At 36.4% G+C, this 16,227-nt stretch overlaps 1 protein-coding gene across 1 annotated transcript in view; it reads right to left on the bottom strand.

The window, feature by feature from the left end:
* CEP128 (centrosomal protein 128) overlaps positions 1 to 16,227 on the bottom strand; it is a gene marked incomplete at both ends in the record, with an annotated part of 126,339 nt that overhangs the window by 83,577 nt on the left and 26,535 nt on the right. Inside the window, 4 exons of the mRNA XM_081999988.1 lie at positions 7,090 to 7,250; positions 8,940 to 9,072; positions 10,311 to 10,385; positions 11,877 to 11,963. Coding sequence (XP_081856114.1) covers positions 7,090 to 7,250; positions 8,940 to 9,072; positions 10,311 to 10,385; positions 11,877 to 11,963 — 456 coding nt within the window. The remainder of the gene's footprint in view (positions 1 to 7,089; positions 7,251 to 8,939; positions 9,073 to 10,310; positions 10,386 to 11,876; positions 11,964 to 16,227) is intronic.

Genomic DNA, 16,227 nt, shown 5'->3' with positions numbered 1-16,227 from the left:
GCAAATTACTGCTGTCATTGGAAGAACATTGTACTTGGCAGTGCTGGGCTGTGAAAGTATGACCTTGTGGGTTCTTTTCATAATGATGATCTTATAAACTTGAGCTTTTAATTTGTTTCTATACAATCTTTACAACTGATAATTAAGCTAGATGGATAGCATCACATTTTTCAATTTCAGTGTATTTTCAAAAAACATTAGATTTAACATATAAAATTTTAATAAATACCATCTGCTTATTGTTCATAAGTTCGTCAAGACCTTCAGTCTTGAAAATCACCTATTTCCTCTTAAAATAATGAAGTATCTTGCACAGAATGTTTATAACTACAGCCTACTATGGATGCACATATGGTCAGTCTTGAATATTAAAATAACACTTGGAGTAAGTAGGTACCCCTATTTCCCCATCATGGTTTATATCGTTTGTATACAGACATCTGTAGGAGTCTCAATCCTCAGTTTCCCTTCAGGCTTTTAGTCCCCATTTTCCTCTCGGCCACAGAATCTCAGCTGCAAAGGTCATTAAATATGCATGCAGACAACACATCACAAGATGTTATAATTAATGTAAGGCACACAGGTTGACAGGTTCCTTTGCAAAGCTCTTTGTATGTACATTCTACTGCAGCCATGGCCAGAGCAGTACTGAGTATAAGTTCGGTACAGGCTGAAACTCAGATAGGGGCTGGATGGTGAGAGTGGTGACACTGTGAGGACCTATTTTGGTATTACAATCGAGTGTTGTACCACAGGGTTTTCATTAGTTTTTTTGTTGGTTGGTTTGGGAGGTTGTGCCTTTTTTTTTTTTTCCATTAGCATTGAGGGTGAAATATTGTGTTACCTGTGGGAAAGGAGTTGCCCTTCATTAGGGTGACATAGCATACGGAAGATAAAGAAAGTGACACTAAAAGAAAAAGAAATTAAAAACTTAACACAATAAATGTAAGTTTATTCTCAGCCTCCAGAGTTGTGGGATTTGAAGAAACTGGCCAAAAAGAAACATCAGTCCTTACACAGGCTACACCATAATCCAGCTCCCAGGTCTGTTTAGATTTATTGTGCCCAGAGCCCTGTTAGTGCTAGAGAAGTTGGAATTATCACAGATCTCAGTCTCCACCTTTGTTTTGGGAACATGTTTAAACTTAGTGTTTAAAGTTGTCAGCAGGCCCGTGTCCAACGCAACGTGTCTACAAATATCCTCTTCAGTTCTGTATTACTGGAGCCTGGAGAACAAGCTCAATGTCACAACTGTGTCGGTGCACATATTGACAGGGGTTCCACCAGGTACGGCTGTCTCCTGAGCCTTGCAGGCTGCCCTTTTTACTATGGCAGGAGAATTTGGCAAAGTGATGCTTACGTTAGACCTTGCAGAACATATCCTGATTTTCACATACCTATCTTGGAGTTACCCTTCTAGGTAATTCAGAATGTAAATATTTTAAGGACGTCTGAGAGACAGGAATATATTGATGTGGGGTTTTGTTCTTGGCTTTTTTTTTTTTAAATATTCATCCAATTTTGTCCTTCTCAATTGTGACTGTAGTAAACAAGAGTGAGATAATCTAAGAGAAAGGATAAGCAATGTCAGGAGGTCGCCCTTATTAAAAAAAAAAAAAAAATCACATTCCTTGGGCATCGAAGTTTCTCTTCCATGTAGCAAACTACTAAGCACCTGTGATTCCAAAAAAATTTCTCTACAGATGAGAAATGCTGCCTTTAGAGATTAAGACTCCAGATTCCAAGGAGCATCTAGTGTCTTTGGTAGCTGAAGGTCAGTCCTCCTGAGAACTCAGTGAGCTGCCCCAGATGCAGCAGAAGCATGATGATATCCTGTGACATACATTACAACAGCAGGGAGGTTCTCCTGACATAAGCAGCCCAGGATATTCAGAACAGTTCATTGTTAAAATGTATTGCATATATATGCAAAACATTTGTTAGCATGTTTTGCATTTTAGTTACTATAGAAAATTCCGATTGTGGTACATTGTCTCTTCTCGGTCTTTACACAAGACAATTCTGGATCTCAATTTTTTAAACCAGATTAATTTTATTGCTGCATTTTCATAGTTCCACTGCTAACAGAACCAAGGGGAAGGTATTAGAATACTCATGTCAACTCATTCAACACCAATATACCATCAAACACTCTCCTCCTGGCTTTTATATGTGAAGATTTTTATAAAAGAGAATTAAGTTTGTGGAACATTTAAAAAATGTCATTAAGATTAGTTACTAAATCCTGGGGTACAGCATATTAATGCTCTAGAGATCTGAATGCAAATATTATTTTCAAAACTGATTAAAGTTTGTATCAGCCCTCAGACCGCAACACCACCACAGACCTTTCAATTGACAGGCTCTGGCTAGAGATGACACTGAACAGAGGTGATTAACAAACTCAAAACCAGATGAAACATTTGCCCTAAGTAAAACAGTTGTGCATCTAGTTTTCTACACATCCAACATCCCAATATGTAACCTAGCTTTCAACTTTCATAAGAAATTAGAGGCAGAGAAAGAGGCCAACAGTTTCCAGTTAAAGCCTAGTTATTTATCCGCAGTGTAAACTAATTGCCACAGGTACTAACATGTGACTCTGCCACTGTTCTAGTAACTCTTGTAGTCTGGATTTACAGTCCCTAGCTTTACTACACATACCATACGTTTGACATGCGTTTTCAACACCTAATTTAAAAATAAAATCACCACAAATTGCAATGAAAAATTCATTCTAGGTATAAAAAACACAACACAGTGTGTTCACCACAACATTCCTTAAAACTTTGATGAACATTTAAAATGCAAGTGATGATCACTCATTTGCTACAATTTCCAGAACTAATGCTTTATAACATAGTTATGTGCAAACATTCTATACTAATAGGAATACAGAAAGCCACATTTCACACCAGCACACTAATTACATTAGTCACCTACAGACAATCTACATGTATTCTTCTCCCATCTGCCTTTTTTCTGCCCTGTGTCTCAGCAGTGCAGTCACCAGATTCTAATGCTATGTAATCATGATGCTTGTCACTGATAGTTTTCAACAATGTTATCCAAATCATGCACATAATTATTTCTCTTACTAATTTTTCCTGACTGCAGACCTCAACTCTTAGTTTATTCATCACAGGCTGATCTGCATCTCTTGCCAATCATGTTGGCATCATTAACCATCACGAACCATTAATCCAGAAGGTTTAGATTTTTCATGCAAGCATAAATTCTGTGAATTGAGTAATCGAAGATGCATACATTCAATCAGTCAAGAAGTATATTCATTCAGTAAAAGGTACATTGCACAAAATCAGTTGCTTAAAGTGATGCCATCTCCATATTTTTCCAAAGCCTGAACTGCTACTTGTTCTGACAGGTAATGGCTTATGTAAATATAACAGGCAGCTAAAAAATAAACACCTTTCTTTTTTTCTTCATGTTGATATGTGATTTGAGACAGAAACCTCAAAATCCTCCCCACTAACCAAAGATAAATTACACTCAAGTCAAACATCACTTGAGTGTACTTTACACTCAAGTCAAACATGAAGGAAATGCACAGGCGGTGGAAGCAGGGACAAGTATCCTGGTAAGAGTAAAGGGATGCTGCCCGGTTGTGTAGGGATGGGGTCAGAAAGGCCAAGGAGTAGCTGGAGCTGAACTTGGCAAAGAATGTAAAGAATAATATAATAAGTGCTTCTACAGGTACGTCAGCCAGAAAAGGAAGGTCAAAGAAAGCATACCTACCCCCCACCTTGATGAGCAAGACTAGCAACAACAGATGAGGAGAAGGCTGAGGTACTCAACAACTTCTTTGCCTCAATCTTCACTGTCAAGCTCTCTTCACACACCTCTCGAGGGGATGGCCTGTAAGACAGGGACTGGAGGAGAAAAGTCCCTCCCACTGTAAGAGAAGATCAGGTTCAAGACCACCTGAGGAACCCGAAGTCTACAGGACCTGATGAGAAGCATCCCAGAGTCCTGAGGGAACTGGCTGATGTAGTTGCCTAGCCACTCTCCACACTATCTGAAAAGTCATGGCAGTCGGGTGAAGTCCCTGGAGACTGGAAAAAGGGAAACATTACACCAGTTTTTAGAAAGGGTAGCAAGAAGGACCCTGGGAACCACCGACCTGTCAGCCTCACCTCTGCCCCGGGAAGATCATGGCACAGATCCTCCTAGAAACTATGTTAAGGTATATGGAGAACAGGGAGGTGATTCGAGAGAGCCAATGTGACTTCACCAAGGGCAAGTCCTGCCTGACCAACCTAGTGGCCTTCTATGATGGAGTGACTACATCAGTGGACAATGAAAGAGCTACCGATGTCATCTATGCGGACTTCTGTAAGCCTTTGACACAGTCCCCCACAACAATCTTCTCTCTAAATTGGAGAGAGATGAATTTGATGGGTGGACTGATGGGTGGATGAGGAATTGGTTGGATGGTCACATCCAGAGGGTAGTGGTCAACGGCTCAATGTCCAGAGGGAGATCGGTGTCGAGCCCTGTACCTCAGGGGTTTGTACTGGGACCAGGGGACCAGCACTGTTTAATATCTTCATCAATGAAAAAGTGGGATCAAATGCACCTCCAGCAAGTTTACATGAGTGCTGCAGTTGACACACCTGAGGGACGGGATGCCATCCAGAGGGACCTGAACAAGCTCAAGGAATGGGTTCATGTAAACCTCATGAGGTTCAACAAGCCCAAGTGCAGGGTCCTGCACCTGGGTCAGGGCAAACCCTGGTATCAATACAGGCTGGAGGATGAAGGGATGGAGAGCAGCCCTGCCAACGACTTGGGGATACTGGTGGATGAAAAGCTGGACATGAGGCGGCAATGTGCACTCGCAGCCCAGGAGGCCAACTATATCCTGGTCCACATCAAAAGCAGCGTGGCCAGCAGGTTGAGAGAGGGGATTCTGTCCCTCTACTTCACTCTGGTGAGGCCCCACCTGGAGTGCTGTGACATAGACTTGTTGGAGAGGGTCCAGAGGAGAGCCACAAAAATGATCAGAGGAATGGAACACCTCTCCTATGAGGACAGACTGAGAGAGTAGGGGTTGTTCAATCTGGAGAAGAGAAGGCTCCAGGGAGACCTTGTTGCAGCCTTCCAGTACTTAAAGGAAGCTTATAAGAAAGATGGGGACAGTTTTTTGCAGGCCTATTGCAACAGGACAAGGGGTAATGGTTTTAAACTAAAAGAGGGTAGATTTAGAGTAGAGATAAGGAAGAAATTTTTCACAGTGAAGGTGGTGAAACAGTGGAGCACGTTACCCAGAGAGGTGGTAGATGCCCCGTCCCCGGAAACATTCAAGGTCGGGTTGGATGAGGCTCTCAGCAATCTGATCTAGTTGAAGATGTTCCTGCTCATTGCAGGGGGGTTGAACTAGATGAGCTTTAAAGGTCCTTCCAACCCAAACTGTTCTATGATTCTATAACTAGTCACTTCCAACTGAGAATCAGACTATCTGATAGGAGCAGCTGTTAGAACAGGCTTGACAAAATGCTTTGTTAGTACATAAGTTTAGAAATTCACATCCTTGCATTCCTTGATGTCCCATTAAAAGAAAAACACGCTTGCTATTTTCCTGTTACTGCCTCTGTAGGAGAGTGGCAGTGGGAAGCAGATAAGAAGTACAAAGTGTTTTCTGTTGAGATAATCAGGGAAATAAAAGATTTCTAACTCAGCGCAATGACAATGACCCCAGCTGAGTACTCTTTCATTAATTTTTTTCCCAGAGCTGGAAATTAGTATTAGAACATCATTCTGACCCTCAAGAAAGCATGTTCTACAAGCAGAAGTTTAAAAAAAAAAAAAAAAAAAGGTTTTCTAGGGGGTTTTTATCCCATTAACACCTGCCAGCAAAGAAACTGTAATTTCTAAGGCCCCACAAAAAAAAAACCCAGCACGTTTCAAGTTAGTCTGGAGTTGTATCGGCCAACTAGAACACAAATGCTGAGTGACATCAGGAAATGAGTTCTGCTTGCCTTACCCTCTATAGAAACACTCTATTCTACTCCGTTGAGAAGCATTCAATTTTCATAAAGCATGTAGGATCTTATTTTGAGATTTCAATTTTTTCCAAATGTAATTTGATGTGTTAGTTTGATTTAAATCAGCACAGAAGTTGACAAGGGAAAAGAGCAGCAGAAGTAAACTGAACAGTATAGTCCTGTAAATCTATGAAAAGACAAAAAAAAATTTCCTACTTTCGAATTTCCAAAGTGAAAAGACCGTTTCAAAGAAAAGTGCCTTCATTAAAATACAAAACTCCTGGCTTACTGAATGCCCCAATACAAGTATAATAAATGTTAAGTACTTGACTACTGAAATACCACACACGGTTTTGAAAATACCCTCATTTCTCCTGACGGTCATGAAAGACAGTAGAAAACAGTTACTGTTCAGGAATCTTACTACCAATGACAAATCTAGAAAGATACAAAACACCAGAAATCTCCCGTCTTAAATACGGAGGCTACTGCCTCCTTATAGTTCATTTCGTGTTCAATACAAAAGTCTTCTAACTAAAATTCCAGTGTCAGAGACTGCTGTTATTCTTTTCACAATCACTAAATAGTATGTGTTTACCAGAAATAAGAATACTAATACTTATTAATATAATAAGTATTATCTTGCATCTAATTGCTAAAAAAAGAGCAGTTATGATCTCATAGAACAAGGTATCCCAGTTTGTTTAAAGTTAAACTTTAGTTTTTAAGCATGACGGAATGAGGAATAAGGAAGTAAATACTAACTTATAAAAGTAATTCCAGAAACAATTATTAATGGTAACTGCTGATAAAAATCAGACCTCCTTTTCTTTGCACATGGGAAATAGAAAAAACGCAAACCATGAATTCATGAGCAATAGCAAATACCTTTTTCAGTTTATTAACAAGATGGGAAAAAAAGCTCTGCAAACTCTGATCACCTTTCAAAAGTTATTTATAGAATAAAATAAGAAAAGCATGACAGTTACTCTTAAAGATTACTCCCTAATTTGGCATATCATCTACCTTAAACATATGGGAAATTATTAAAAAAACCCACAACACAAAAAAAACCACAATTTACCTGTATGTGCATTACAAGCTGTGCTTTCTCCTTGTCCTTACGCTCTATGCATTTCTTTAGTTCTTCTACCTCTGACATTACAGCATTATGATTCAGCTTTGCTTTAAGCTCCAAAATATGTTTCTCCAGTTCCTGCTTCTCTCTCTCATATCTTTCAGATACTATAAAATAGTGAGAACAGAACAATAGGCCCAGCAGAGACACAAACTTGTGGTAAATTATTTTTTTCTGATTCTTCTTTTGGCAATTTTCTTCTCAACTTGAGACTATTCTACAACTACTGATTTTGGTCAAAGTATCTGTGAAAAATAGCTATACCTATATCATAACCTTTTACTGAATGAGACCGTATTTGTATTTATCCAGTCATTTCAGGGGAGGGTCCCCCTTTTTTAAAAAAAAATAAAACCAACAAAAAAAAACCACAAACAATAAAATAAAATATGATGGAAGAAACAATAGGGAAATACTGGTGTAAATGAAACTTGGCCACAAACTTCAAGGCCAAGATATTCTCCCACCAGAGTAATACCTCCTGATTTGGAAGTCACACTATCTGTGAATTTTATGTCTGAATCCTACAACTACAATAGAAGTTCTTGATGAGAGTAAGCTGTAAATTTCCTCAACCAGAAATTCAAAGGTCTTCAGTCATAAACAACTACTAGAGGGGGAAAAAAAAAACCCCACAAACTCCATTTGTATTCTTCCCATGAATCTTTGAAGAAACAGAAATAACACAGTAAGGAGAAACATAACTGCATAAATTATATAAATGTGTACGTCTTAATAGCTTCAATGCATTTTTATTTTCTTCATATTTTTACAACTGCTTTGATTTATAATTATTAAAAAATGGAAAAATTGAAATGCATTTTCATTAACATGAAAGGCATATTGTTACAAATAAATTCACTTTCAAGCATATACATTAACATGACTGGAGAAAAACTATTAAAATTACTATTTTGTGTTACATTTCTGAAGCTAAGCCATGTACAAAATCTAGCCATTTTCCAGTGCTCTGTATGAGATTTGCAAAACAGGGAGTTAGAGTCCTATTCTAATAATCAAGATATTTTTGTATTTTTGTACTTCAGCTACTGAATTAAGTCATTAACAAAACCAATTAAATATTCACAGAGACACTGGACTTGGAGTCACTATTTCTCTATTATCTTGAGTAATACATTTCTATGTTAATAAGAAGAGAGATAAAGACTTTCCTAATGCCCTTTTGATTGTCTGAAAAGCTTAAATACAGATAGACAACTAACAGGGTAGCAAAGACCTTGCTAAGTGGTAATCTAATATCTAATTAACATCTTGAAATTGTTTAAAGTATTGTTCTTCTAAATATCATTGTTCCATCTCTAAAATTCTAACATACTGCAAACAGAAGCCCTGACTGCATCATACTGGAAAATTTTGTTAATCCCTCTGGAATATGTAGTTACCCCTTAGAAATTCTACCAGAAATTCATCAGTCTTATTAACCACTATGTAAGTGACTTTTGCTGTGATTTTCACAATGGCAGAATTTAAACTGCAAATAGACTGAAATGTAGAATTTCAAAAAAATTATTATTTAAAAATAATTCAAATGTTTTTCTTCTGTAAAAACACTGTCCACTTCACTGAAATTCTCTCTAATTGGTATGTTATCCTAAATTTTAACCTTATTGCTATTTATTTGTTAATATTCAGGCGCCAGTACTTATTATTTTAAGGGCAAGGAGTTAAATGGCTGGTTTTGTTGAAACAGGAGAATTGGACTGAAACTTGAAGACAGAATTCATGTCCAGGCCAACTAATTTGCAGGCCTCTAGTGCAAAATATGAGAGTTGTACCTGTTCTAATTCTTCTGTCATCATCTTGTACATCCTGGTAGCTCTGGCGGTGCATAGCAACATGTGAAAGTTGATGCTGCAACTCTACACGGTCGTCTTCTGCTCTCAAAAGTTGGGAACGAAGGTCCTCAATCTAAAATGCATGTACAAGTATCAAATGTTTAATGAAAAACAGAATCAAAGAGTAAATAGTGTACTTTTACTAAACACTACAGAAACTAAAAAAAGAGTATACACAAGTAATTTTTATAAATAAATCTCAAGAGTACTGCAGAGGGTAAACAAAAAGACGAATTCCTTTCTAATTATAGGCCACAAAGTGATTATTCAAAATTAAAGGAAACATTTTAATTTGCTATGTTGACCACAGATGAGCATTAATTTCTCTAGTCCAAACAAAATGCTACCATTTTATATGTTGCAATTGTCTTTTTATATTGCTAGTGAAAATATAATAAGCAATATATTTTATTTAAATTCCACTCATTAAAAATACAATGTACTCATTCTTAAGAAACGTCGGAGCTTTTTTTATATTTTTCTTTTCTATCATATACAGTCTAGCACTTACAAAGATGACATTGTATAGAATAAAGAAAACATGACATGCTGAAATTGAATTGAAGGAAAATAGAACTCATATGACCCATACATGATATAGCACTATATTCCATGCACAGTGAGTTACATTCAAAACAGTAATACAGCCAAGTCAAACTGCTGCTAGAAACACAAACAAAACAACTAATGCTAAGTATGCCAATTGCCTCCTCCCTATTTATTTCAATCTTTTTTCCCCAGTTCTTCTGAAAGGAAGGAAGGATTAGAAATGTTGAGGATAAAGGACACTTTTCTAAAGCTATAATCCAGGTCCCTGCAACTTCTAGATTTAATCATCAATAGGTATTGTTTAGAGCACACTTTAGATAGTTTTGCAAGTGTTTGTTTTTTATATATTTTTATCACATGTTAGTATATAATACAGCAAATACTTCTAGGTCACTAGTTTATCTGAATTCTCCAATTATAGCATGCACTTTGCATAAAAATAATTACTAATATAGAAGTTATACTAAAGCATACTATGAAGGGCAGTTAGAAATAATGTGTTTATGTATTTAAAAAGTACTATAACTACAACTACTATAGTTATTATATATGAACATAAATACATGAAAGTCTGAAAAGCAGAAAAAGTATAATGAGAGCTCAGTCCACATATTTTAGACTCCTAAACCTGTCTTTCTGTATCTCCTTCTTCATTTCCCTAAACAATATTATCAGAATATGAGATAGGAAGCGTAAGCAAAAAAGACCTAGACACAGCCTAATGTGAAAACTTTAGGACTTTCACCACATCAAAGCAGTTACCTGATGCAGAAGAGCTTCTCTGCTGCTTTCTGATTCATTCAACTTTTTCTGGGACTGCTCCAATTCCTGCTCAAGCTTTCATTACAGAAGATGATGAAGAAAGAAAAGCAGTGTATGCATCATAGTACAGAAGTGTTTCTTAACTATTTAATTCTGGCACAAATTAATTGATATAAGCATCTATTTAAAATGAGGTATAATATAAAGAATATTCTTATTTGTCTAAAAATTTTAAAGCAAACTGTCTTTTGTACTATAACCCTGCTATATTTATTTAAACTACATAAAGAAAATTTAATTTACAGTCTATAATTTTTGTACAATATAACATGACTGTATAAAATATATAATCCAAAACAAAACAGCAGAAAAGCAAATTTTTACTGCGTTTAAAGTAAAAGAAAGGAAGATAAACCTTTTTTAAAAGTTTCAAAAACACTATCCCTGGATTTGAAACATACTTTCACATTCAAATTAAAACTAACAATGACTTAACATTTGAAGTCACATTTGTTACACAGTTTATTCATAAAAGTGTTAAAGATTACATGCGTTGGTAGGACTGGTAATTAGTAAATACTGTGTTTTTTCTGTGTTGTGCAAAAAGATGTATTTGAATGATTCTGGAAACAAGACAACTGAAAAACTGAAGTGCCCATAGTTTCATACAATTAGAATTTTTCCTAAAACTATAATATTAAGGGAATTTAAAAATCAGAAATTATCAGAAATAGTCAGCAAACTGGTGACCATTTAGAAAAAAAAAAAGAAAACAAAAGCTACAAAATATTTTCTGACTTCTACCATAAATAGTTCAAAGATCACAAAGATCCACGTGGAAATAAACATAGTTTTTGACAGCGGAAATTGTTATTGCAGAGATAGCAATCTCAAAGAGGATGTTGAGAGGCTGGTAAATGGGCAAAGTAAACAGGACCAGCATTAATGGAACAGAGAGAGTAACATAACATAAAACCATAGATAGTTTAGCATAAAGGGGTATAACTTTGAAAGTATTGACAATAAAGCTAAACTCAATGTAAGAGGAAAAAAAGCTAGAAAAAGGTGTAATATGGCCCTAGCATCCTGCCAGAACAGAAATAAAAATCTTGTTTTCTATGAACTGGAAGATAGAAATATGGTAACAGAGAGTTCAGTATAAGTAATTAATAACAACCATGGTGCAAAATAACTAGCACACATTAGTTGCAGGGATGAAAAAAACCTGCATCTCTAAGCTGCTGCAAATAAGGAAAAGCTGACTATAAATTCAGAAACAAATCAAAGAAAGAAATTGAGGATAATCCCCAAGTTATAAATTTGTCTGCCTGGCAGGATGGAAGAGTTGTTAGAAACTTATTAACTAAAGACCTTTGAAGGAAAGACAGAAGTTCAGCATAGCTATATTCACAGCGCCTCTGCTGAAAAAAAAAAACAAACTCTTATCTTAAAGGATAAAGAAGGTTTTATCCTTCTGGTTTCTCTGAAAAAGGAAGCATATACTGTAACATATGACACTACACACTTATTTAAAACCAAACAAGAAAGGAGAAAATTAAGTCTTACTTGGTTCTTTTCACTTTCATATTTCACAAGTTTATTTTTCATGAGTTCTTCTGTTTCATCTGCTTTAGCATCTTGTTTTCTTAAAGCCTTTAGAAGGGAAAAATATATTGTGAAGTTCATTATAAAAGTTACAGAAGTCTTCTTTGTAAGTCTGTTAAAATGAAAGAATCTGCTGATATATTTAAGAAAGAAGTTCTAGACAAATGCTTTCTATGTCTATTATTTCCATGTGGAGCCAATGTATATTGTTATGAAAAAATAAACATAAGTCCGTGCATACATAAACACTCCCATGCACAAAACAGGGCCAAATACAAAGTCAAACCTAGCACTAACATCCTTCCAATGTATAGAGCTCCAGACACTAAAGTCTGACCCCAAACACTTTGAGATGAAGGTCTAAGAGGCTCAAGACATCCCCTACAGATAAGCTGTGAACATATCAGATGAAAAGAGTTTATTCTCTAAAATAAAATATCCATTATATGAAATACAATGCATTGTAGTGAGGAAAACACTACCATAAGGTTTGTTAGAAGCCAAAAAAAGGAAAGAGTTATTCTTATCTAAATCTGGACAGCTTCTTAGAATTGTAGTTATTAAGACATAATCAACTGAAACGTTCCTGATCGAAAGTTACTGACAATGATGTGCCCTACTTCAGGGGGGAGAGAGGGAAAATAAAAAAATCAAAGGGGACTTCTCCTGTCCCCCCTCAAACTGAAGTATGTAAAAAGACTTATGTACATTTTCTAAAGCATCTTACAAAAATAAAATTGCCTTGAGTATCATTTCAAAATCTTTTCCCTCTGCAAAGCAACACTGCAGAACATAGCCAATCACTGGCAAAGGAATGCATTAGACATCACAGACATTAGTGACACAATTTGGAACATACACAACCCAAGTTTAGGTATCTCAAGCCACAATAATATCATTGGTTCATCTCAAATACCACTTAGAAACACCAGGAGAGAGAGCTCACTAGCCATACTGATAGAATTTGCTGTGAATTTGAGTAACTGCGTGAATAAAGCTTGTTTCTTTGCTGTGCAACATGACCAAGCGCTTTTCACACTAGCCACAAAACAATTAATTAGAGACCTTAGCATACACCTTTTACTTTCATCAAATATCATGAAGCATAAGTACATCTTTTCCTTCCATCATTACTTAGTAAAACTACAATAGAACAAGTACAGAAACACACAGCCTGTCCAGAAAGAAATGTCTTTTTCCCAATCTGTTCTTCCTGAGCAGCATTTTTATCTTATATTTTAAATGAATACCTCCTTAAATATCCCTGAAATTTGCCCCTATAATTAGTGCAATTTCACTCAGTTTTTGGACATTTTCTTTTCACTGTATTCTGGGGAATGATTTCACTGTATGAAAACAACGCAAGACATTAATCAACCTCAGTGAAGCCAGTTATTCAGCTTTAGAAGTTTTGCTTTTTTAAAAGTAGCTTTGTGGAGAAAATAAATGGATTTATATACTCATTTCAGTTTTATATCCTCGTCTCAGGAAACAAAAGGGTTTCAGTATAGTTTGGACTACTCTCCTGCTTGAACAGTTTACACTAAACACTGCAATTGCAGAAGATATTTACCATAACTATGCCACTGAAAATACTACACTACATAAAGAATTACGCTTTTAATCTTACTGATTCTTAATTAGATACTGTAAGACTGCAACATACTTAGGATATTTCCCTAAGTATTCAGTACAGAGTCCAATCTATCATTCCAGTCAACTATAAAGCTCAACACTGAACACAGACTTGACACACTCCCATTTTACTCAAAAAGACTCTAGGGAGAACTCCCAAAAAGCTACATGAACAAAAATCAAAGATCATCACTTCAGCTAATGCCCTTATTGCACCAGTTGTTGGTTTTTTTAATGACCAGAAGTACCAGTTCAGAACAGTCTACTAGGGATACATGATGTGTACTAATAGCAATTGAGCTTTACTTTTACTAGCAAAATTAGAATCTCTGTTATATAGTCAACTGTATACCAACCTTCCTTTTGGCACTAAATTCATAATTAATAAACCAATGCATTTTTGGTCCTATATGTGCAGATTTTGCTAGATATGTCAGCATCATAATGAAAATGTTAAAGCTGGGCTGGAATTAGAAATACTAGGAAAATTTTCAAAGATTTCCCTACTGAAAGCAAAAAGTATGTCTCTGCATCAGTAATACATCCTAAATCCCAGAAGAAACCACAAAAATTAATATGCCATTTCAACCCATCAGAATCACTGAATTATATTTAGTGCTATTAAAATAGCAATAACTTCAAATAAAAAGGCAGTCTTTCCTATCACTGATACTACAAATATGATGTTCAGTTTTATTTTCTGTATATTGTAAAAATAGCCCATAATAATTTCAGTTTTAGGAAAAAACAGTTCATATTTATATATCAGAGTTAAAATACTACAAAAAGAATGTGGTGTTACAATAAATTAAATATACCACTTGTGCACTGCTTCAGCTGTGAAACATGCATTTTTCCAGTAGGTGCTAGGTAGGCAATCAGTTAACCAAAATGTCATTAAGAAATGGAAACATCTGGTCATCCACAGCCAAATGACAAATATCATGTTACCGATGATTCAGAAACTGCTTGGGTAAAAGTTAATTCTATGTTTTCCCTCCTTCTTGTACTCCTTTTTAAATAATTCTCTGTCACTGGTTTGTGCCACTCTTGATTTTTCTCCACTAAAGGTTTACTCTGTGTAAGGTTTCTCTTGGCAAAGGAAGTGTTAAAGTAAAAGAAGAAAAAAAACCCACCATATGAAGATCCAACTGACTCTTTGATTTCATTTGTTGTCTCCAAAGAAGGGGTTGGGGGAGTCAACTAGTCAAAAATGGGAAGTAAGAAGGGGATGCTGAAGACAACAGATCCAACACACGTTTCTCCCTGATAGTTCCCAAACAGCAGGCAGACACTGCCCAGGAGAACTCTGCTGGCAATGCTGAAGCACCAAGGAATGGGAACAGGCCTACAGTCATCAGGATTCCCCCACCAAGATCCTCCTCTTGAAAGCATTAATGTCCAGGTTGGCCAGGAGGACACCGATAAGGAGGCTGATGAGGCCTTGGATGGGGGCAGGCATGGAGGAAGCCACAAGGAAACAGAGAACTTCCATGTGAAGAGGTCTTCACAGCATGGTTTTGGGATGGATCCACTGGAAATTACACTGCCTGCCTAGGTAGTCAGAAACAGGCTCTTGTCCCTGACAGGCTAGAAGAACTTTTGATTTGACCCATTAGAGCAAGTCTTACAGGTTTTAAAGAGTTCACTAACATAAGACAATATTAGAATACTACCATACCTAGTATACCGCAGCTCAACATACCTCATCTATAAACAGTGTATCGAACCCCAAGCTTCAAATAGATAAAATAATTTACTCCTGCTAGGTAGATTTTTTTTCTTATATATGGGGAAAACTACATGGAGGCCTCTGTAACAACGGTTCTGAATCTTTCCAACTTAAAAAAAATCTTCCAATAGCGAATCATAACTTTTAGTGCAATTTAAGCCTACTAACCTTTCTTCAGGTTTGGGTTTTGGGATTTGTTTGTTGGGGTTTGTTTTGTTTGGGGGGGTTTTTTGTTTGTTTGTTTTTTGTGTTTTTTTCTTAACAAAAAGATTGTTTGAAAGTAAAGCACAGACCACAAACTGAAATTTGTTCTTTCAAAGTGAGACTGATCAGTGAATTATATTCATACTAGCAGAAATACATAAGCAGACCAGCCTCATGCTATGTTTTAAAGTAAGGCCAAAATGTACCACATCCTAATCTGAATGCAAATTCTTTCCCTAAGTTGTTACATTAGCAGCTAGCATGGGTCCGAGTACACTACCTAGGCACACCAGCCAGGCATTTAAAGAGAGACTGCCTAGATATTTCAGTGACAGATATGTATGAGACTTGCTCATGTTCCAAGACAGAGTCAGATTCAAACTACAATCAAAACAGAAACCGTTAGCCACAGGTGGCATAGCACAGAGCCAAGGAGCAAGTATTAACGATGCATTAAAACATCCAGATGGCTCAGAGCACAGATCAAGTTTATGTTTGTCTAAAAAGATCAGAGATAAAGACATGCAAAAAAGAGAATTTTCCATAATGCTTTTGACCATCAGTCTACCCCACACTCTGTTGAAAGTCCACCGGCCTCTTGCACTTTATGGTATGTGCAGTGGGAGGCAAACAGAATCTAAGTATCCAGATGCACGAAGGAAAAAAAAATGCCTCCTGGCATATCCAAGTTATTAGCTTAAGACATAACTATAGTCATTGCCTTACCACAGTCAGTGGTTT

This window comes from Phaethon aethereus, assembly GCF_964289735.1.
Source record: "Phaethon aethereus genome assembly, chromosome: 5".
Classification (NCBI taxonomy): domain Eukaryota; kingdom Metazoa; phylum Chordata; class Aves; order Phaethontiformes; family Phaethontidae; genus Phaethon; species Phaethon aethereus.
The sequence above is the reverse complement of the archived record's forward strand: the minus strand, read 5'-3'. Positions and strand labels throughout refer to the sequence as shown.